We start from the raw sequence: 22,884 nt of genomic DNA, 5'->3' as shown, positions 1-22,884 counted from the left end.
GACTAAGCCATCTCGGCGGGACGCCTCAGGGGATGTTCCACCCTGAGGGGCGAGTGGTGGAGACGCCCGAGTGTTCCCAGCGCCTCCTCCTCCTCCGCATGAAGAGCCCCTATTCCTACACCCTGGGAGAACGGTCTCTATGATCCCCGTGCCTCAGGAGGAGGAAGTCGGCGGGGAACGTGCCTTTCTCTCTCCGCGGGCTTATCTATGGTCTTTTTTTTTCCTTGATGGGAAAGGGGGTCCCGGCGCCTGCGCAGTAGCTGGCTGGTCGCTGGTCACTGGTGGTTGGGGGTGGGGGGGGAGCGGGAGCCGCCGCTGCTGCTGCCGCCGGAGCAAACCGCGGGGACCGAGATGCAGGTGGGACCGGAACCGGAACCCCCCTCCTCATTCTCCTCTCCCCACTCGGACCCTCCCCCCTTCCCCGGGCCAGGGACTGGAGGGAAGGCCGAAGGTCCCGGAGCGGGGCCGGGCTCGGAGGCCGGGGGCCGGGGCAGCGCCCCGAGGGCAGCGCCCCCCGGGAGGCCGCCGGAGCGGGCCGCCATGGGCGGAGGGAAGGCCGGGCGCTCCCCGGAGCCCCCCACCCCGGAGGCGCGCTGGGGCCTCGCCGCCGCAGGGCCAGGGGTCGGGCTCGAGGAGCTGCGGCGTCTGGGGGGACCCGCCTGGGGTGAGGGCCCCCCGCGTTGGTGCGCCGTGCGCGGGCTGAGTGTGGGGGCGGGAGGCCTCCCTCCTTCCAGGCCGCTTCCTGGGGGTGGCTGTAAAAGGCCCCCAGAAGGAGAGGGAGGAGGCCGCTCTCGCCCCGCCTGGTCCGCGGGGGGCCGGCCCCCCGGGCCCTGCTGCCTCCCTGTGGGATCGCGGTGATGCTGAGCCTGGGCTCGCCCAGAGCTTCCCGTCCTAGCGGACCCTGGCCAGAGCCTGCAGCCCCCTCGTTGGGGGTGTCAGGCCCCCGTTGTCACCCACAAGCTGGGCTTAGGGGCGGCAGGCGTGCCTCCCTGGCAGGCTGGCGTGAAAGTCAGGCGGAGGACCGTGCGTGTGCGTGTGCAGTAATAACGCGCTGCGGGAGAGCCGCTGTGGGTCCGGCAGACATTTGTCTTAAAACCCTTCCTAGCCTGGGCACCCAGAGATGCTGTCAGTCCGGCCTGGACAGACGCGGGACTCGGGGCTCCCGGTTCCCAGCCTGGTTTTTCCCAGAGTCCAGTGGCTGGGGGCTGGGGGGCCAAGGGCCTGGGTGCCCGGGTGCCCATTTTCACAGCTTGTCTAACCTTTAGCTCCTTTTGCTTTCTTCCATTCTTAGAGAAGATAGAAAACGGTTCATCCCTGCCTTCTCATAGTTCCTTTTCTTCTTGTGACTGAGGGCAAGGAGTAAGGCAGTACTCCACATTTTATGATAGAAGCTACTGAGCGTTTGATAGAAGGGCAGGTGGGAAGGTGTGTGGGAAAGATGCCTTCAAGGCAGTGCCCTCCTACCACAATGCTTAAAATGCCAACGAGTCTTAGAGAGAGAAGCAAGGTGGCAGTCATCTACCTATTGCTGACCTGTTAGGGCTCCTTGGAGCAAGATATTAGATGGATTTATTCCTGAGAGAGAGGTGATTGGAAAGGAAGCTTTGTATCTCTAAAGGGTTTTTTTGTGGAGGATGATGACCAGCTTACCTTTAACTCTTCTGGGATCAAAGCCAAAGAATGTGGGCTGAGATTACAGGAGGAAGATGGAGGTTAGCTATCTGGAAAAACCTATCAGTGCTTGAGAGGTGTAAGAACCTGGAATATGGGAAGGAAGCTAACATGTTTTGAAGGACTTTCTTGAATCTCTCTGAATCAGAGAGGGACGAGGTGAACAGAAGGTAGTGTGGACAAGTGGATGGCTTTTCAGTGGGGTTGGAACAATTGGGGAATCTCTGGTACCTGGGGAAAGGTCTAGAGATGGTTCTCTATAAGCTGTAATCCTAATACTACTATATATGTGCCTCTTTTTCCCTTCCACAGTTGCTGCAGATGACCCTGAGTCTTCTGGCCTCCCCCCCCACTTCCTTCCCTCCCCTGGGTCCCCCATTCTCCATTTCATCTGGCTCATCATGAATGGTGCCCCTTCCCCTGAGGATGGGGCTTCCCCTTCTCCTCCCCCTTTGCCACCACCACCACTACCACCACCACCTCCTCCCCCAAGTTGGCGGGAGTTCTGTGAATCCCACGCTCGAGCAGCAGCCCTGGACTTTGCCCGACGCTTCCGCCTCTACTTGGCTTCCCATCCCCAATATGCAGAGCCTGGGGCTGAGGCAGCCTTCTCTCGACGTTTTGCTGAGCTCTTCTTGCAGCACTTTGAGGCAGAGGTGGCCCGGGCCTCAGGTTCCCTTTTGTCATCTGGTCCGATCCCCCTGAGTCCTGGTACGGAAACTCCATCTCTGGAGAGCTGCAGGAACAGTGGGCCTCTGACTGTGTTGGGTCCTTCTCGATCCTCTGAAGACCTGGCTGGCCCTCTCCCTTCTTCAGTCTCTTCATCCTCCTCAAAACCTAAGCTGAAGAAACGTTTCTCCCTCCGCTCTGTGGGCCGATCAGTACGAGGCTCAGTCCGAGGGATCTTGCAGTGGCGGGGAGCTGGTGATCCCCCCTCTCCAATGGGACCCTTAGAGACCTCTGCCTCTGTGCCACCTGTCCTGGGTGGAAACAGCAATTCCAACTCCTCTGGTGGGGGTGGTAGCACCAATGTGGGGCCAACTAGTGGTGGGACATCCCCTGGGGAAAGATGGACACACCGCTTTGAGAGGCTGAGACTAAGTAGGGGAGGGGGACCCTTAAAGGATGGGGCAGGGACAGTGCAAAGGGAGGGACTACTGAGCTTCATGGGAACAGAGGAGGCAGCTGTTGGTGGAGAAAGTCGAGGGGGAGGTGGACCTGGAGCCTCATCTGGGGGTGGGGGACCACCAAGGTGGCAGAAGTGTCGCCTGCTGCTTCGGAGTGAGGGGGAAGGAGGAGGAAGTCGGCTGGAGTTCTATATCCCACCTAAGGTGAGAGAGAAGGGGAAGTGTGACTGGGGAGAGATGATGTAGAAGCCTTGCAGATAGAACCCCAGAAGGTTGCAAGCCTATGGGCTTTTCCTTTTTTTTTTTTTTTTTTGAAACTTGGACCCATCTTGCTAACTCTTGACATTTGTTGAGTGTCCAGGACTAGGCTGGTGATATCAGCAGTCTTTCTGCCACCTCCACATTACTTACAAGGTAGAGCAGGGAGCCATTGGGCTTGTGTTGACAACTCTTTGGTGAAGTGGGAAGAGTGGGGAGGCCAGGTTCCCCCGCCCCCTCCCAGGAAGTAGAGGACTGTTTTTGAGCCTGAATATTGGGACTCCTACCGCCTCTTCTACCACAGGCATCCCGGCCCCGGATCAACATCCTGTGTTCTACCATCACAGATGTCCGGACAACCACAGCCCTGGAGATGCCCGACAGGGAGAACACCTTTGTGGTTAAGGTCAGAGACTGGTATTTCCATTCTTCCTTTACTACCTGTTCCAAAGAATAGAATTCTTATGTATTGGGGAAGGGAGGGCAGGTGTAGAGCGGGGGATGGGCAGGTTCTCAGTTTTTCCGAAGACTAAAAGCTGCGAGAAAAGTGCCATGACCCTACAGCCAGGGGCTCTTCCCCAAAATGAAGACATACTCTTGAAGTTTAGGCTACCTTCTTTTTCCCTCTCCCTCTCCCTCTCCCTCTCCCTCTCCCTCTCCCTCTCCCTCTCCCTCTCCCTCTCCCTCCCCCTCTCCCTCCCCCTCTCCCTCCCTCTCTCTCTCTCTCTCTCCCCTCCCTCCCTCCCTCCCTCTGTGTCTGTCTGTCTCTCTCTGTTTCTCTCTCCCTCTCTCTCCCCCCTCTCTCCATATATGTATGTGTATATACCCACATACAACCACATACGCATACGTATACAAACATATACATGCATATACACACAAATCAAATTACTTGGGAAGAGGAGAAGAAATAGCTAGAGAGAACACTCTTTTCATTGAAGTTGGGCAAAAAGACCCTGGGAGCTCTCAATGTCTTACTGGCCTCTTTTTTCCCCCATCTCCCATCTAAAGTGCCTTACCTTTGCCTCCATAGGTGGAGGGTTCTTTGGAATACATTCTAGAGACAGCTGATGCCTTGAATATGAAGGCCTGGGTATCTGATCTACAGGATTGCCTGAGCCCAGGGTGAGGGACCAGAGGAAACAAGGGAGGGGAGGTGGTAGAAAAGGTGCTTAATGCTGCTCAGTTCACCTTGTGATTCCTTCCTCTCTCTCTTCTTTTCCCTGAAATTTTCTGTGTCACTGGACCCAGTCTGATGCCTACCCTTGGCACTTCATTCACTACCAGGGAGAACACAGACAGCCTGGACCTATCCTGCCTCAACCACTCAGAGAGTTTGCCCAGCCAGGAGCTGCCCTTGGGACCTAGTGAAAGCAATGAGCACCTGTCTCAGGGTGAGGCAGGAGGGGAGGAAAGCCAGATCCTTGGGGGAGAACTTTTGTGTTAACTAGATATTAATCATAAAATGTTAGAGCTAGAAGAGATCTTATAGTCCAACCTCCTCATTTTACAGGTGGGGAAACTGAGGGTCAGAGAGAAGTGGCTTGTCCAAGGTAACATAGCTAGTAAGTGGCAGAGTTGGGATTAGAACCCAGATCTCCGGACTGATAATACAGGTGGTGTATTTTTTGAGGTCTTGCTATCTTAGTTTAATCAGTTAATCATCAGTCAATAGATTGTCAGGCTCTGTGGCTTCTGAGGTCTCTTCTGTTTCTAAGATGGAGATGTTTATTTAGTGTCAAGTAAATGCTTTGAGCTCTGGACACAAAAAGAACTTTAAGGTGTAGCTCATATTCTTAAGGTCCATAATAGAGGGAAGGGGAGGGGAAGACTTACCATATGATTAAACAAGCAGTAGTACGAGATCAGACCAGCTGAATGCACTGTCAGTGGTGCTGCAGACTAGTTCTGTTGGATCTGAGAGGAGGAAAAGACCACTGGCGGCTGGAATAGTTGAGGAAGGCTTTCTGGAGGAGCTGGGCTTGGATTTTGATTGGCACAGATGAAGAGACAGTATGAGCAGAGAAGCAGGATGTATGTTTGAAGGACAACGAGTGATCAGTTGTGCTGGAAAGGTGTGGGGGATCTGCATTAGGGGAATAAAAAGAAGACTGGAGAGAGGTTGGGGGTAGGCCAAAGGATTCAGCGTTAAGCCAAAATCGGTCTTGATCTTTTAGGACATGAGCCAACAGAGGGTTTTGAGTAGCAGCTTGGTAACGAATTGTGTGTTCTAAGAGTATTTCTCCAGTAGTGTCTATAGGATAGATTTAAGGAAGACATTTGAGTCACAGGGATATGTTAGGAAGCTGTTGTCTCTGTGTTCTAGGGAGAAAGGTTCTCCTTTGCCTAGTTGGGGAGTGAATTGGGTTATGGAGGGTACTGAATCTCAAACCATCCTTGCACTCTTGGTTTTTCCTTTAGGGGCTTATGGGGGCCTCTCGGATCGTCCCTCAGCTTCTGTCTCCCCCAGCTCTGCCTCTATTGCTGCCTCCCATTTTGATTCAATGGAACTACTGCCCCCAGAGTTGCCCCCCAGAGTCCCTATTGAAGAGGGGCCGCCGGTGGGGGCAACTTACCCCCCACCAGCTCCTTACCCTCCTCCGGACACACCAGACACCACAGGTACCAGGGTGTGTATGTGTATATGTGTATGTGTATGTTTATGTGTGTGTATGTACATATGTTTCCATATATGTGTGCATGGAGAGGAGGGTGTGTGCTTGTGTGTGTGTGTGTGTGTGTGTGTGTGTGTGTCTCTTTGCCTTATAGGTCTTAACTACATCTAATTCTACTTTTCTTCTTACCTAAATTCCTTCTCTTGGGTCTTTCAGATCTGAGGGACAGTGGGTGTCTAAACTAGGGGAAAGGGGAAGATATACAAGGGAAGGGCTTCATGACAGAAGACTCTTATCCTCAGGGATGGGGGAGGCTTCCCTGACGCCCCGGTTTCCCCACTCTTTCCTCCCTGAAGGTTCGTTCCTGTTCCAGGGGGAGTCAGATGGAGGTGATGGGGATCATCCCCTTTCAGAGTACCCTTGGTTCCATGGGACCCTCTCCCGCCTCAAAGCTGCCCAGCTAGTGTTGGCAGGGGGTGCTGGCAGCCATGGTGTCTTCCTGGTACGTCAAAGCGAGACGAGGAGGGGGGAATATGTCCTCACATTCAACTTCCAGGGCAAGGCCAAGGTGAGTGGCCCCATGGAAGAAAGGACTTCTTTCGTTCTTTGAGGAAGGGAAGCTTCAGGGGAGAAGGCTAGAGTGTCCTGGGAAGAGGGATTAGCTTAGGGAAGTATCCCATGGAAAGAGAGTTCAAAGAAGGAGGGGGAGTTCAGAAATAGGTTCCCAAGGACATGGGGAACTGTTGGGGGAAAGATTTTCCACCCCAGGGGAAAGGATAGTTTAGGAGAGATGACAATGAGAAGGTAGCAGCCCTCAGGTACCAAGAAGAAAGCAGTCTTTACCTTCCCCATCCCGGCCCCCAGCACCTTCGTCTGTCCCTGAATGAGGATGGTCAGTGCCGGGTGCAGCACCTCTGGTTCCAGACAGTCTTTGACATGCTGGAGCATTTCCGGGTCCACCCCATTCCCCTGGAGTCTGGGGGCTCCAGTGATGTCACCCTCGTCAGCTATGTTGTGGCCTCCCAGAGGTTGCAAGGTAAGCGGGGCTGCAGGGGAGAAGGTTCTTGCTCATCAGAGAAGTGAGGTGTGAGCGGAGAGGAGAAGGCTCTCATGTGCAAGTTGTGGAGCACGTTTAGAGGGGAATGAGGAAGGGAGGGATGGAGAAGAAGGTGGATGTAGCTTGCAGAGAGGCGCTTAGCCCCTCTTCCTTCTTTTCCCTTTGGAGGTGATACTCAAACCAGGTGGGAGGTGGGGAGGTGGTGAGAATGGGGTTGGTACATTTTCATTTCCATCAAAAAGCCTCTGCCCATTGTCTGTCTGCTTCCATTCTTCCCTACTTTTTCCTCTCTCTCTCTCTCTCTCTCTCTCTCTCTTTCTTTCTCTCTTTCTTTCCCTTTCTCCCTTTTTCCCTCTTTCCCCCTCTCCTCCCCCATCTGTACCCTGATTTTCCTCTGTCCCTTCTTGGCAATGCTTTGTCTGTTCCCCCTTATGCCTTTCACCCAAACCTCTGCTCCTCATCCTTCCCCTTCCTAACCACCCTCCAACCCCTACTGTCCTGTCTGTCCCCCTCCTCACTCCCCCTCAGGCAGGGAACGGGCAGGGAGCCGAGCTGGGGTGTGTGAGGGAGATCGCTGCTACCCCGACGCCTCTTCCACCCTCATGCCCATCGGAGCGAGTGACTGTGTGTAAGTGTGCTTCCTCCCCATGTTCCATCCTCCATGAGGGGGCTTGGAAGGTGTGAGAAGAAGGTTCTTGGGTCCTGAGGATAATGGAGGGCAAAGGGAGGGGGTGCCAAGAAGACTTTAAGTCATCCTTGCTCTACCTGAGTTACCTTCCCTCCTACCCTTTCCAGAACCGAACATCTCCCATGACCCATTGTCCCAATTTCCTGACCCTGATCCAAGGGCAGACCCTGCACACCCTGGGGAAGAGGAGGAGATGGTAGAAGCACCAGAAGCTTCAGAGGAAGAGAAGGCAGGCGGTGGAGGGACCCCAGGAGAACTGGGCCCTGTGGCTGATCTTGAGGAGGCCACAGCCCCAAACGGGGAGCCCTCAGGGCTGGAGGGGCCTGGGGGGGAGGGGGGAGTGAGTCCTTCTGTGCATTTCTTGCAGCTGCAGCCAGGGAATGCCGGGGAGGAAGGGGTCCGCTCCAGAGCCATCAATAACCAGTACTCCTTCCTATAAGGATGAATACCCCCATATGACCAATTCCCCTTTCTCCTTGGCTCCGGGCCAGGACCCAGGACAGATCTTCCCCAGAGAGGTACACGCACTTCCCTTGCCTCTTATTTGTCTAGGGGGTGGGAGCAGTAACAGGACAGAGGGACAGAGCCATGTAGTAACTTCCCAGATGACACACTCCAAGCTGCCCCTTTCCCTGGGCAGGGGACTTGGATCCGTTACCTCCTTTTGGGGGTGGGCCAGTTGTGCTCAGCCTCGCCCCCTGTGGGCCATTTCTCCAGTACCTCTCACAGCTCTCTGTGATGTGTTGGGGAGGGGCTGTATCAGCTACATTAAGGATTTTTTTTTAAGTGAAATGGAGAAACATAAATAAAAAGGTTTATCTCAGCTCTCTTCTGGTCATTGGCCCAGTGTTTGTATCATGGAATGGAACTGGAGAGGGGGCATGATTGGCTCAGGAGGTGCACATGTATATGTTTTTTGAGTCCTGGGTCAGCTACTTCCTGGGTGACTGTGCCTGTCACTTCCCACGTCAGGCTAGTCATCTCTTAAGTCCCTTCCAACTCTTTAACATTCTGATTCTGGAATTCCAACCCCACGGGAAGGCTTAGAGCCAGGGGATGAGGGTGGCATCTTTTTTCCTAAATAGGTTGTTCTGGGAGAGGTCAAAGGTAATAGCCATTGAGCTGGGCTAGAAAGGCCAAGCTGGGGGCAGGGTTCTGTGTTCTTGAAAAAGGAAGCATTGTGGTGTGGCTTGGAGACATCTGACCTGGAGTTGAGAAACCTGGGTCCTGGCTCTGCTACTCAGTTAAATGTGATACCTTGGGGAAGTCACTTGATTTTTATTTGGGCCTCAGTTTACTCCTCTGTAAATGAGGGGATTAGACTTAAATGGTATCTTGAGGATCCTTCTGCATCTCCTTGAGTTATGGCTGCTTCCAATTTTGCTGGTGCATTTCTCCCAAAGAGGGCGCTCCTGGACCTCTTTGCTGCTCTAGCCCCCAGGAGGAATTCAGAGGATTGTTGGATTTAAAAACATTTGAGAGAAAGAAAAAAGAACTGGTCAGAGCCATCCAGTCAAACCTCCTGATTTTAAAGATGAGTAAACAGGCCCCCCCAAGGGCCACACAGGTAATCGGAGCAGAGCTGGGATTCAAACACAGGACCGCTGCTCCTGACGTCGCATCATGCTAGTTGCCTAAGACTATCTCCAAATACATTCCTGAGTTTCTCCCTCTGTTTTGCTAATTCTGGCCTTCACACTCTTTTTCTCTTGTGTTCCTGCCCTACCATCGACACTCCCAGTCTAATGGGATGCTCCAACCCTATATTCTTTCCTTTCCTTTGCCACTCCCTTTTCTTCTGTCCCAGCTCCCCTCCTCCAGCAGGCCCTAGGCTCTTGTGACCTTGTTATTCTGAGCCTCTGGTTCTGACAGGAGATGGACAGGAGACAGCTGGAGTCTGCAGTATGCCCTGGGCAGGGAGCTGGCCGAAGGCTGCTGATTTTTCCCACTTGGTCTTTTCTCTGGGGCTACCTCATTATCCAGTTGGGGAAACCTGAGGGGTGGAACCAGCCCTTGAAGAGGGAAAAAGTTGAGGGAATCATGGTATTATGAATGGGGAGTATGAGAATTCCACCACGTCAGAGATTAACAGGATCTAATTCAGACCTAATCTTAACAGAAACGAATTATATTCCCAGCTTGCCCATTTGGTCTTCAGAAAATTGCCTATGTAAGGCTAACAGGGACTCTCAGGGAATGCAGGGCACACAGGCTCCAAAGGCCTTCCTCCTGGGTTCTCATGTTTGGATGATAATTGTTCCTTTTCCTTAAATTCTGGGCCTTAGCACCTCCTCACACTCACTGGGATATTAGAGCTGAAATGTGCCAGAGAATTTTGTTCCAACCCCCTTATTTTATCGATGAGAGAACTGAGGTGCGGAAAGAAGATATTTGCCAGGATTCTAAGGAGAGTTGGTGACAGAGCCCTTTTTTCCTACCAGCCCTAGGAATAGGAGTGAGAATGCCTTCCTCAATCCAATTAGAAAGTGTTTGACCATCCTCAGAAAAGAATCTTAATCATTTTCTAAATCTTTTTTCAACTCTTTTTTAGAGGGACACCTCTGATCTCCTGTACTCCAATATTGGATAAAGTATTTTTCCTCCCCAAACCTCTTATCTGTAAAATTAGGGGACTTAGGGCTTTGGACTAATATTCAATAAACTTCAAAGACTCCGACATAATGCTCTTTGCCCCCTTTAATTCTCTCTCTCTCTCTCTCTCCTCTTTTCCCTTTTCCCTTTCTCCCTCCTTCCCTCCCTCTCTCCCTCCCTTCTTCTTCCCCCCCTCTCCATGTTTGGTCACTCTTGTTCCTTCAAGACGGGCAGTGGCCCCTGTCACTCAACCAGGGTGGGGAGAAACTAGCCTGAGCAGTAGCTTAGGTTATGGTGAATTTGCCCTCTTACACCTCTCTCTTCGACCCAGATAACATGGGATCACGGGATAGGTCTGCAAGTCCCCTGATTCCTGTGGGTGTGATTCACATAACAGCCCCATTTTGTGTAGCCCCTACACTCCCACCTCCTACCCCCTCATTTTCCCCCGCCCCCCAGAGGTCAGGGAAGGACTCAGCTGTGGAGGAGAGACAGTCAAAGCTGTGAAAAAGGGGAGGGGGAGGAGAGCTATGTCCTCACCTCACCCTGGAGGTTGCCCTTCCAACCCAGGCAGAGAAGTGGTAGGGTATTGGAGGGTTCAAGAGGGAAGCATTCCTAAGCCTCTCCCACCCCCAGCCCACCAAACACTCTGGTTTTCCCAAGTGAGGGAGTCCCCTTTTCTCGGGCTGTCTTCTCCCTGTACCTTTCTTTAGGCTGTTAGAGCCAAAATAGACCTTAAAACAATAATCAACTGATCTGACATCCTCATACTACAAATGGGAAAATGAAGGCCCAAGGTCACAGCTCCCTTTCTACGACCTTCCCCTCCCAACCCTTCATTGGTTAATCCTCATCCTCCTTTGCTCTGCTACCACTTCTTTCCCATGCTTCTTCAGTTATTGCCTTCCTCATTCCCTCTCCTCCACCCCTCCTTACCAGTCCCCAGTACTCACACTCTCTCCTCCTGACCCCCAAGGTCCCCTCCTACCTCCCCCATTCTTCAACAGTTGCCTAGTGGTAACCAGACGCTCCACCCTGGGGCAAGGGTGGGGGCTGGCTCTGCAGCTGCCACTCCTGGGAGGCTGACACTGAATCCTGGGCTCAGAAACTTCTTGTGCCTTCGAACCCAGTCTTTCAGTCTTGCCTGGCTCCCCTCTTCTTAAGGTTCAGTTTGCTTCTTGTTCCGTCATCCTCTCATCTCTAGTCTGTTACCCTCAGCCATCTCCTTTAGGGCTTTGTTCATTCTCCCTCCCTCTCCTGTGTCTTCTCCTAATAAGGCAGCTGTAGCATAGTGGAAAAAGCAAAGCGATGGATTTGGAAGATCTGGGTTTGAATCTCAGCTCTGTCACTTATTACTTGGGTGATTGCGGACATCTTTCTGGAATTCAGTTTTCTTATCTATAAAACCAGAGTGTTAGAATACGTGGTCTCCAAGATCCCTTCTGCCTCCAAATCCCATGATTTCCCCTACACCTGGCCCTGTTAGATCAGATAGGACCTTCCCCAATCAATACCCACAACCCATTCTCTTTGTCTTCATCAGCCTGATTTAGTTATCTTCCACAAATGTTCGTCCCATCCCGATTTCCCATGAGGAATCTGTCTAACTTCAGCACAGTGCAACCATTTTCCTTGCTCTCCACTGACTCTAGATTTGTCCTGTCTTAACTTTTCCAATTCTTGCCTGGTACTAACACCAACAGTCAGGCCATAGTAGTAATTGTATGTTAGCCATAAGGTTTTGGGTCAAGACCTGTCAGTGTGGAGGAAGCCATGGCTTGAGAGAAAATAATTGTTTCTACCCATCCTTGTCTATGAAGGTATCTCCACCCCCATTCTAAACCTTCAGACCATATGTCTCTCCCCTCTGTGCCATCAGCACATTTTGTAGCCTCTTGGGTTACCCCTGTTGCCGGGTATCCCATTTTCCTGGGAAGGGGGGGGATTCCCTATCAGGAATGATGGGGTAGGGCCTTGTGTTTCCCATGGCTTTTGGAGGGCAGATAGGGAGGTGGTGTTGGCAGGGGGTACATGCAGTTCTGGCTCTGCTCACCAGCACTTGGACACTAAATCCCATGTTGATGGCTCTTGCTGCCCCCCTTCCTGGGGTAGAGTTACCACCTTCTGCCCTGTCCCTTTGACCCTCTCCCCTCCTCATTTCCACTTGCCCCTCTAGAGTTGCCCTCTCCTATTCCACAATGGACAATCTCCCTTCTAGTTTTGTCTTCGATTTCCCTGGCCCCTTTGCTTGACCTCTTGGTTCCAGTCTCTGTATTTCCTCTGTTATTTCATTGGGATGAAGAAGATGCTGAAAGTTATGGGGCAGTGGAGACAGGCTGAGCTGTCCAGGTGGGAGTAGTGGTGAAGGAAACAAACGGGGGGAGGGAAGGAGAAGAGGAAGAGGAATAGAAGAGCCGAAAGGGGGTCGGAAAGGAAAAGAATAAGATTGGGTTGAGGAAGCTAGAATTTGATGGAGAGAGGAGGCAGAGGAAGTAAGTTAGAGAGAAGATGAGAAACATTGAGACAGATAATCTCAGTCTCCCCCTGCCCCCTCTTTCCCTGGGGCAGGGGCCACTCTGGCCTTATGAGTGACATCTCAGGCTGCAGCCCCACTGTTCCCCCTCTGTCAGCAAAAATACCTCTCTCTTCTGGCCCCTCCTGTTAGGGTCTTGGCCAGCCAATCCTGGGCCTGGTGGGGGGGTTGGGCACCCCCTCAACTCACTCATAAGGGCCAGCTGGGGGTTGGGGGGGTGGCCGGCTGCTGTAGGTTGGACGGGGGTCAGAGTTGCGTGGAGGGGAGACAAGCCCATCGGGGGGCTAAAGAGAGACAGACAGACAAGCAGGTGGAGAGACTAAGAAGGAAATCCCCCACGTGTAAAAGAGACCCCCTAGAAAGAAGGCACCGGCCCCTGGCCCCCAGGAAGGGAGCAAGATGGAGGCCGCACACTCCAAGACCACAGAAGAATGCCTGGCCTATTTTGGGGTGAATGAGAATTCTGGCCTCAGCCCTGACCAAGTTAAGAGACACCTAGAGAAGTATGGACACAATGGTGAGTATTTGGAATTGGAGTTGATCATCTGTCTTCCTTAATATAGTCCCTTTCCCCTAGAAATTTTGGGGGAATATCTGAGGAGTTAGGACAGCTGAATTCTGGAAGGGAAGTAGGAATTGGTGGGGCAGCATCTTCAAGGCTCAGATGCATTAGTAGCTTGTCTCATTTTCTGTGGCCTAATTATTTCACTTTGGCCGTGACATTATGGGAGTGGAGGAAATGTTGGGCAGGAGAGATGGCATCCTAAATGAACTGTTTTATTTTCTTCTCTCTCAATCCTATCCCAGAACTCCCTGCAGAAGAAGGTAAGTCAAATAATCCTGTATCTCTCCCTCCCCTTCTCCTGTATCTCTCCCTCCCCCCAGCCTCTTTTTCTGTCCCCCCTCCTTTTGGTCTATAGGCCCTTGTCCTTAAAGTTCACCAGAAGGGAAGTGCTTCTCATTTCTGCCCTTGTTCACTGTCCATCCTTTTTTCACCACCCTTCCCCCCCCCAAAAAAAGACAAAAACGAAGATGTCCCCCTCCTCTTAGAGAGAGGTGTAAGGCCAGTTGACCCTCTTCCCCACTGAGGTCTGCCTCTTGTTCCTTACGATAAGGAACTTCTCAGGGCTGGGAACTTTAATTTCTCCAGACCCTCAGATTCAGCCCCCTCTCCCTTTGTTACCCCACATCTCTTAGCCTTTTTCTTCCCTATCCCCAATCCCAAGCATCCAGCATTTCTCTCTTTGCTACCTTCTTCTCTCTTCCCCTGCCTTCTTCTCCCAGGCAAGTCCCTGTGGGAGCTGGTGATAGAGCAGTTTGAAGACCTCCTCGTTCGAATTCTTCTCCTGGCTGCCTGCATATCTTTTGTAAGTGCAGCAGATGGCACGAGAACAGGGGAAGAAGGTTGGGGGACCACGGGAAGGGGGCTGCTTCCCATGTGGGACACAAAGAGCTGGAGATGAGGGAGAAGCTAGGAAAGGACGTCTGCAGAATTCCTTTCCCCCTCAGATGATTTTTTCTTCTGTTAAAAATGGTCATGTAACTAATGATTGCTGAGAGAAGCGCTGTGCAGATCTTGTGTAGGGATGTTATTGTTTTTTATCAGTATCATTATGTGTGCTGGAGAAGTACAATATATAAGTAATGATGATCGATTCATTGAACTGGCTTACGCTGAGGTTTTGTATCAGGAGAAAGGATGGATGATGATGGAAGGAGGGAGGGGTGGTGGTCATGGCCTCATCATCTACCTCGGGGTCAGGGTTGGGGTGGGGGTAGGCTTGAGGGAAGCCTGAGAGTCTGCTCAGGAACCCGTGGGGAGGAGTAGGGACAGATGGTGGGGTTGCAGACAAGGGGGGATGAGGTGGGGGATTGGCAGTGCCCCTCCTCCCCTTGGACTTGGGCTGCTTTCCCTGGGAAAACTCTCCGGACCGCGAATTTGACACCTCACACTGCCTCCATCTTAAAAGGTGAAGTGAAATACAAAATACTACTACTAATGAAGCAGCTCCCTCCCAGGGCAGCAGGACTGACCGGTTAGCTAGCACCATTCCCGGTATGCTCTGGGGCCGGGTTCCCCAACCTTGGGAAGCTGGAGCTTCTAGGGAGTCCCCAGCCCTTCCACACTGACTGGGCCAGCCGGGAGCCGGGGAGTGCAAGTCAGGGAACGAGCCGCTCGCTGCCTTTAGGTCGTGCTCTGGCTCCCAGCGCCGGATCCTTTCTTCCCAGCTTCCCCACCCCTCATTTTCCAAATGACTGACCCCTAGCTTCTCTTTCTCTCCACTAACGGCCAGGGTCTACACCCTGTAGCTCCCCGAAGCCTCACTTGGCTCCCGCAGCCCCCAGATTTCTCTCTTTGCCACTCCAGATGAATCTGCAAAAGCCCTGACCTTGGCGTCCCTCCAGCCTCCATCTCTTTCCTCTTTGAAATAACTGCCCAGACCTCCTGACCTCACCCTGGGCATCTCCTTCCCCAGCTTTCCCCCAACCCCTCCCTATTTCTCCCTTGGCTCTAGCCTCCGGTTCCCCACTGCCCTCCAGTCCTCCACCCATCCCTGGTTAGGGATCACATCTCATCTTCCTTCCCCAGCCCCACAGCAGCTCCTCCCTCCCTCTCATGCTCACTGATCATCTCTTCAGCCTCCTGGAAATTCGTCCTCCTGGGCCCTCTCCCTCCTCACCCTGATTCCCTTTCTTCTTGGCTGTCAGGGCCCTCCTTTCCCCTCTCAAGTTTGTATCTTGACATTTGCTGGAGCTGTCGCTGGGCAGGGAAAACAGCTGGGGCCGGGTGTGTGTGCACGAGGCCCGGTAATCCTATCTCCCCACAGCTCTCTTGAAATTGGAGCCCCCCTCCTCCCCTAAACCCTGGGCTAGGGTTAGGGGGGAGGACTCAGGCAGCGGGGGTGAGTCGCAGTGCCTATTGAAATGGGTAGTGTTTTTGCAAAACAGTTTTCCTGTTTGTGGGAAAGGAGTAACTGGGAGTTTGGGTGGTCTCCGTGCAGAACAGAAAAGCAAACCAAACTGTGTAGATAGAGAAAGAGAGATGAAATAGATCATCCATCCTTAGGCTTGTACATGTGTGCATGCATGCGTGTGTGTGTCTGTTTTGAGAGGTATATATTTGACTTGCTAGACTTGAAGTCAAGAGACCTGGATTCAAATCCAGCCTCAAGACGCTTGTGGAATCACAAGCAACATTGTTTAAACCCAGAGACCCTCAAATTTCCTCAGCTGTAAAATAGGGATGATAATAACTGTAATATCGACTTACCTCCCCCAGTTGATATAAAGCAAATTTTAGACCTAAAAAAGCTACATCATTATGAGTTAATTATGCCCACTGCCTGTGAGCGCATGTGTCTGCAGAGGAGAGGTGGACTTGAGCACATGTTGATGTGTATGAACGTGCCCAGCAGCCCTCTGGAGGGTTGGGAGTGGAAAGATGCATCTGTATTCCTCTGTCCACCACCAGGACTGCTGGTGGCAGGCATTTAATTAACCCTTCTACTTCCTGCCCTTTTCTATGGCAGTCTCATTGGTTGTATCTCCCTCCCACAGGTGCTGGCCTGGTTTGAGGAAGGTGAGGAGACCGTCACAGCTTTTGTGGAACCCTTCGTTATCCTCCTCATCCTCATTGCCAATGCCATTGTTGGGGTTTGGCAGGTCAGTATCACAGCCACCCCCTCCCTCGTGCCCCTTGTGTGTGGTACCCTGTATTGAGTTTCTTTATTCCCTCGTCATTTTGTCTCCTTTAAGAGGCCACCCCTGACTTTTTGCCCTCCTCTCATTTACATTCCCTTATCCCAACACTGTTTTCTTTCTTGCTGGTGCCTGCTGGTATCTTTCCTCCCATTCTGGTTTCTCACACCCAGCCACCAAAGACCCTGTTCCTTCTTGCCCCTTTTTCCTATCCCCTATTTTCTGACCTCCCCCTGTCCCTTGGCTCTTCCTTTTCTTTCCCTTTCGCTCTTTGTTCACTCTCTTTCTCTGCAACCATATCCCATTGACATTTCTTGCCATCCCTATGTGGTTTCTCCATCTTCCACTCCATCCTGGCAACCTGCAAATACTAGTACTGGTAGCACTGGTCTGTCATTCCTTTATTTTCCCCTAGATAACATTAATGATACCCCTCAGACTTAGACCTCAGATAAGTCATTCTATAACTCTTCTACAGGATGCCCTAATCTCTCAAGGACCCATTTTTCTTCCCTGACCCCCACTCCTCAGCCCTTTTCCCTCCTTTCCTGTTTGAGACCCTACAATCCTTTCCTCCCTCTTGGGGTCCCTGCTCATCATCCTTTCTCTCCCGTGCTGTCTCCCCGCAGGAGCGTAATGCAGAGAATGCCATTGAAGCTCTTAAGGAGTATGAGCCTGAGATGGGCAAAGTGTACAGGGCTGACCGAAAGGCTGTGCAGCGGATTAAGGCCCGGGACATCGTCCCCGGAGACATCGTGGAGGTAGCTGGTGAGTTCTACATCCTGAGACTGGAAGAGAGGAGAGGAAGGGCATGGGGGAGCCTTGGGAATTGCATATGAGTTTATGCAGGTAGAGAGAATTTGTTCCTCTGCGTGTGTGCATCTGAATGAACAGGGTGTCAGCGTTGAAGGGTTAGGATGGAGGGGTGGAGGTGTGAGGAGGATGGGAGGGAGAGGTAGAAAGTCTTAGCTCCTCCTTCCCAGACTCCTAAGGAGGTCACCCCAGGGCATTCAGTCTTCTCCCCCTCATCAGCGCCCCCCAGCAGCTGCCCCCTTCTAGAGTCTCAACAGGAACAGCTAGTCCTGTCCCTGTTGCTGAAAGCAGAACCCCCTGCCCCCCTCCCCCTTCTTCCCTCACCCGGCACTTGTTAGCAACAGGTGTACCCAGGGCTGTGCCAATGGGCCCCATCACCCCCACCCCAAGCTTCGTCAGCTATAAATCTTGACCTCTCAGTGCCCTTGAGGAGTCTCCGAGGGGAAGGAGCGTGGGTGGCCGAGAGATCAAGCCCCCGGCCTTGTATGGAAAACATGGGCGACCGAGAGAGCACGAGACCTGGTGTTGGTGGGGGGAGGGCTGTGGGTTGGGAGGGAGTTTGAAGAGTGTCCCCGCCTCCTAGAAACCGAGGGACACTTAATGCCTAACTGGGGAGAGGCGTGGGGGCCAGGCGGCTAAGATTACGAGGATTCTGTCCCCTTCAGCGGTTTTTATATTGGCACTTCTGCCCAGGGCTTCCCTCCATCCCTGAGGCCCCTGTGGCATATATAAATGTTCTCCCTCTACCCGGACCCCGTTATGAGGATATGGAGACTCTGGGGAGGGGAACCGAGTGAAGAGGTGGGTGCTTAGGATGTCCCTCCTGTGCCCCAACACAGCGGCAACACAGTTTGGAGCCAGGGCCATGACTATCTATAAATACTGCCCGGGGTAGGGTGACTGACAGGGTGTCCCGACATCAGCCAGCCTTTTCCCTCACTTCTTTCCTCTGTCCTTAGGAGGGGTGGTCCCAGGGATGGCTGGGGTGGCTTTCCTGCACCCCAAAAATGAAAGGAAGGAGAGTAAGGGCGTACCTTCCCCCCAAGGACCATGCAGAAGGATCGAATCTGTTGGGCTAAGATCTCAGAGAATATTTTTCTGTTCCCTAAAGGGTTCTTAAAATGAAGAGGTCATTCCACAGCATGACACTTGTCTGTTCAACATTGAATTCCTGGTATTAATTGATACACTCATGGGTCTTTCTTCCTTCTGAGTCCACCATCCCTATTCCCATTCTGTGTGTGTGTATCTCCTTTGTTTTCTTCTTTCACCTCCCCTTTTCTCTCTCTCTCTCTCTTTCCCTGTCTTCTTCCCTTTCCTCAGTTTCTCCTATTTTCTTCATTCCAACTTGCTCTTCCATTAGCTTATTTTTTTCCATTTTTTCCTTCCCCAGCCTCCTTGGGTGGCCTTGTTTCTCTGTTTTGCTTATTCCTAGTCACATGATTTGCTTTCCCATTGTTGGTCTGTCCCACATCCTTGTGGTCAGTCAGTCATTTAACAAATATTAATCACCATTGTGTTAGACTGGGGAAATCTGAAGACATTGTCCTAGTCCTCATAGAGCTCACAGACAGAAAAAACTCTTTTGTGTTATGGATTCCTTCAGCACTCTGCTGAAGTCTATGGACTCCTTTTAAATGCATAAAATAAAATACATAGGATTACAAAGAAAACAAATTATATTTGAAATAGTTGTGTCAAATTTTTTTTAAGTTCAGAGACCCAAGATTAAGAATCCCTTAAACTCTAGTAGGAAGGTAAGACACAGATAATTATTAAAAAGGTTCAAAACCAAATTCTACCGCCAATCTGAGGAGGAAGGTTGTTTCCCAGTGGAGGGATCAGGGGAGACTTCCTGGAAGCAAGTGACCTTGTTGAGTGGGAATTTTGTCTTCAAAGACCAGTGGGGAGGGCACAGAGGTGGGAAAGTGATGAGTTTAGTCTACTTTTCCCCCTCCCTTTATTTCTTGGCATACTATTTCTCCTCCTCTCTTTACCATTCTCCTTCTGCCCTCCCCAGCTTTATCTTGTCTGATTTTACCCCATTCTCTCAAGGTTTTCTTAGTCCTGCTTCCTCTTCCCTCCTTTCCCCAGCCTCTCTTTGAAGCTCAGACGCTTTCCTCTCGTTCACTTGTTTTTTCCTCCCTCTTTTTCTTGGCTACATTTCCTCTTTCCCTCTCATTTCTTTCTCTCACCTTTCTGCCTCTCCACCCTCAGGTCCTTTTAGTGTACTGCTTCCTTATTTAAAACAAACAAACCGTGTGTGTGTGTGTGTGTGTGTGTGTGTGTGTGTGTGTGTGTGTGTGTGTGTGTGTGTGTGTGTGTGTATCCTATCCTCATCCTACATTACATGCCCTACTCACATAAGAAAGCATATTCTCATACGCCTTCTTCAGGGCCAAGTTTAGTCTGTATAATTATGAAACTTTCATTTTTTTTTTTGTTCTTTCCACTGATTCTTTTCCATGGTTGTAAATGTCATTGTGTATGCTGTTTTCTGGATTCTACTTATTTGATTTTCCTTCATTCAGTTCATCTGTCTTCCCATATTTCTCCAAATATTCATATTCACTGTTTCTTATACTTCAGTAATATCCATAATATGAAAGTACCATAATTTAGTTATCCATTGTCCAATTAATAGGCACCTATTTCATTTTCAGTTATTTGCTACTAGAAATAAGTGCTGCTCTCAGCATCTGTGTGTAAGTGAGAACTTTCTCCTTATTTTTGACTTCTTTGGGATGTATGCTTTGTGGTGGATGTAGAAATTTTAGTCACTTAATTACTTTCTTAGCATAATTCCAAATTGCTTTCCAGAATGATTGGACCAATTCCTACCTCTAGTAGGCCAGTTAGATGGCAAAGTGGAGAGAACTGGGTCTCAAGTCAGGAAGACTCATCTTTCTGAATCCAGATCTTGGCTTCAGACACTTACCAGCTGGGTGACCCTGGGCAAGTCACTTAATCCTGTTTGCCTCAGTTCCTTATCTGTAAAATGAAGTGGAGAAGGAAATCACTCCAGGATCTTTGCCAAGAAAACCTCAAATCAGGTCATGAAGAGTCAGATACAACTGAAACGATGAAACAACAAGTGCCTATATCTTTTCATAATATTTCAAAAATTGACTATTCACATCTTTAATCATCCATGCCAACGTACTGGGTATGAGGTGAACCTTCAGAATTGTTTTGATCCATATCTCTTTTATTATGAACAATCTTTTATATGGTTTTCCATAGTTTCCAGGTTTTGGTTTTTTTTTTTTTTGAGGAGTTTGTTCATTTTCTTTGACCACTGGGGAATGGTTTTTGGTCTGATCTGTTTATTAGTTCCTTATATACCTTGGATTTCAGACTTTTACCAGAGATATTTAATACAAAAAATTTTTTTTTCCATTCACTATTTCTTTTGTTATCCTAGCTACAAATGTAGCCTGGATTTGTTCATAGTGTACAACTTCAGTTTCATTTTATGCATCTTGTTACCAATCAGTTATCCTTTTGTCCCTAAGTACATCTTTCTTTCTCCTCTTGTTCCTCCCATAGTTTCTGGGAGTAAAGAAATCAGCTTTCCCCTCCACATGACCTTTCTTTTCCCCTCCACAGTGGGTGACAAAGTACCTGCAGATATCCGTATCCTGACCATCAAATCCACTACTCTTCGAGTTGACCAGTCCATCTTGACAGGTAAGAGGTGGCCTAGGTGAGAGGTTGTATGTACGTAGAAAAAGAGATGCGGTCTTCGAATGGAAAGGGAGAAGAGAAGGAGGAAGATGAAATCTTGGAAACCAAAGGACAGAGAGCCTCAGAAAAGGGGAAACTGACAAATGGCTGTAGGTCCTTCTTAGGATTTCTGGTAACCACTGTCCGCTGTTTCAGTGTTTTCCAAACTTTTCCAGTTTGTGACATTGGGGAGTCTATTGGGATACATGAGAGGTGTGGGAAGGAGGAGAGAGTGTCAGCTCCCCACCCACACTCAATCCATCTGTCCTTACATTCAAATCCCCCACTCCAAACTGCATTTATACTCTGTGCAGATATTTCAATTTCATCTTATCTTTTTTTCTCTAAAATGTCTACTGCTTTCCTCACTTCAAAAACTGGCATGGAGGAAAGCCAGGACACTGACAAATTGTTTGGAAAATAACACCCTGTTTCTCATAGGCTTTTAGAGCTGGGAGGAGTCTTAGAGATTGTCCTGTCCAACCTCTTTCTCTATGGAGGAGGAAGGGCAGGGCATCAGTGGGAGTCCCTCTTAAGGCTGAGGGAGTCCAGGACTTAAGAAAGGGTGTTTCTCTACCAGCGTATGCTTCAACCAGGCCTTTTTGAACCATGACCCATCCCTTAGTAATGGAAAACAGGTGGGAGTCCTTGGGCAAGAGGACAAATTTCTTAATTCCTAGAGCCATTTGAGCTTCATGAGGGAGCACTGACAGAATGATGTTCCTTGGAGTAGTCTGTTGGGAGAAGAGGAGCAGTGTAAAACCAGAAGGATGAAATAGAATCAGGTTAATTCTCCTGTCCCTTCTCTTTAGGTGAGTCTGTATCTGTCATCAAGCACACCGAACCTGTTCCTGACCCACGAGCTGTCAACCAGGACAAGAAGAATATGCTTTTCTCGGTGAGCTTCTCAGGGTTGCAGGCTGGCACTGGAGGAGCAGTGGGCCAGGGCTGTCCCTCTGGGGAGTGGGAGATGGTGGGACAAGAGGGAATTGTACCAGGGTGAAGGTTAGAGAGTCCTCACCAGTGCTGCCCAGAGTGTGCCCATCTTCCCGGTGAGATCAGAGGCCTTTGTGGGGAATGGGAGATGGTGCTGTCTCACCTAATTCACTTGTGTCTGGTCCCTACCCGCCAGGGCACCAACATTGCAGCAGGAAAGGCAGTGGGTATTGTGGCAACCACTGGAGTAAGCACAGAGATTGGGAAAATTCGAGACCAGATGGCAGCCACAGAGCAGGACAAGACACCCCTGCAGCAGAAACTGGATGAGTTTGGGGAGCAGCTGTCCAAGGTCATCTCCTTGATCTGTGTAGCTGTATGGCTCATCAACATTGGCCACTTCAATGACCCTGTCCATGGGGGCTCCTGGATCCGTGGTGCCATTTACTACTTTAAGATAGCTGTGGCCTTGGCTGTGGCTGCTATTCCCGAAGGTGTGAGAAGCCTCCTTTCTGCCCCCTTTGCTTTCCCATCAGTCTGCCTGGTGCCTGTCCTGCCTGCTGATTTCTGTCCCTTAGCTGGTCCCTCTGCGCCCTCACCTGGCTCTACGTGGAAGAACATCATCTGTTCCCTAATGTGCCAGCTTTGTCTGGTCTAGTCTTAGCACAACTCCTTCCCAGGGTATCATGATGTACCTGGGGTGGCATCACAGCAGGCCTTCTCTTTTCCTATTATCTCTCATGACTTGTTCTTTCCATGGACTCCCCTCACTCCTTACCCCTTCATCTGATCTCCAGGTCTGCCAGCTGTCATCACCACCTGTCTGGCCCTGGGCACCCGCCGGATGGCAAAAAAGAATGCGATTGTGCGGAGCCTGCCCTCTGTGGAAACTCTGGGCTGCACCTCAGTCATCTGTTCTGACAAGACAGGCACCCTCACTACCAACCAGATGTCTGTCTGCAAGGTCAGTGGACCCAGTGGATTTTGGGAATAGAGTTAACTCTGGTCTCCTAGCGGATGACCCAATGGTTGGGGTGGGGTAAGGTGTAAGACTAGCACTCCTCCCAATTCACCCCTTATTACTTGTAACCGCTTATTTTGGTCTTGAAAAAGCTCAAAGCATTAACTGAAGGTGTCACTGATAGTGGGTGTGCAGAGTCCACCTAGCT

The 22,884-nt window shown here is 50.8% G+C and overlaps 2 protein-coding genes across 10 annotated transcripts in view; both read left to right on the top strand.

Moving 5' to 3' along the window:
* The first annotated feature begins 273 nt into the window (after positions 1-273).
* SH2B1 (SH2B adaptor protein 1) lies at positions 274-8,239 on the top strand. Of its 8 annotated transcripts, none has more exons than XM_072598342.1 (10): positions 274-357; positions 1,984-3,002; positions 3,361-3,462; positions 4,090-4,181; positions 4,308-4,450; positions 5,478-5,678; positions 6,028-6,239; positions 6,536-6,707; positions 7,257-7,356; positions 7,524-8,239. In XM_072598342.1, exons 2-10 carry the CDS (start codon positions 2,073-2,075, stop codon positions 7,540-7,542), a joined length of 1,971 nt encoding a protein of 656 aa, XP_072454443.1. In that variant the 5' UTR covers positions 274-357; positions 1,984-2,072; the 3' UTR covers positions 7,543-8,239. The 8 variants fall into 8 exon arrangements, 6 of the variants coding, with proteins under 6 accessions (XP_072454443.1, XP_072454427.1, XP_072454437.1 ...); XM_072598336.1 differs by lacking the exon at positions 274-357 and adding an exon at positions 657-1,841; XR_011964680.1 differs by lacking the exon at positions 274-357 and having other exon boundaries at positions 612-3,002; positions 6,045-6,239.
* Positions 8,240-8,336: 97 nt separating this feature from the next.
* Positions 8,337-22,884, top strand: part of ATP2A1 (ATPase sarcoplasmic/endoplasmic reticulum Ca2+ transporting 1) — a 21,458-nt gene continuing 6,910 nt past the window's right edge. For both annotated transcript variants that reach the window (XM_072598298.1, XM_072598303.1), the window contains exons 1-9: positions 8,337-13,058; positions 13,349-13,366; positions 13,826-13,908; positions 16,100-16,204; positions 16,870-17,008; positions 20,663-20,743; positions 21,592-21,677; positions 21,912-22,209; positions 22,513-22,679. In XM_072598298.1, coding sequence (XP_072454399.1) covers positions 12,941-13,058; positions 13,349-13,366; positions 13,826-13,908; positions 16,100-16,204; positions 16,870-17,008; positions 20,663-20,743; positions 21,592-21,677; positions 21,912-22,209; positions 22,513-22,679 — 1,095 coding nt within the window. In that variant the 5' untranslated portion in view covers positions 8,337-12,940. The remainder of the gene's footprint in view (positions 13,059-13,348; positions 13,367-13,825; positions 13,909-16,099; positions 16,205-16,869; positions 17,009-20,662; positions 20,744-21,591; positions 21,678-21,911; positions 22,210-22,512; positions 22,680-22,884) is intronic.

The sequence above is a fragment of the Notamacropus eugenii genome, chromosome 1, assembly GCF_028372415.1.
Source record: "Notamacropus eugenii isolate mMacEug1 chromosome 1, mMacEug1.pri_v2, whole genome shotgun sequence".
Lineage (NCBI taxonomy): Eukaryota > Metazoa > Chordata > Mammalia > Diprotodontia > Macropodidae > Notamacropus > Notamacropus eugenii.
The sequence above is the reverse complement of the archived record's forward strand: the minus strand, read 5'-3'. Positions and strand labels throughout refer to the sequence as shown.

Bases quoted from the DNA above. Each gene is read 5' to 3' on its own strand.
- SH2B1 (XM_072598319.1), top strand. From the start codon at position 1,959: ATGTGCCTCTTTTTCCCTTCCACAGTTGCTGCAGATGACCCTGAGTCT. The intron at 3,003-3,360 runs GTGAGAGAGAAG...CTTCTACCACAG, and splicing joins AGTTCTATATCCCACCTAAG to GCATCCCGGCCCCGGATCAA. The intron at 5,679-6,027 runs GTACCAGGGTGT...TCCTCCCTGAAG, and splicing joins GGACACACCAGACACCACAG to GTTCGTTCCTGTTCCAGGGG.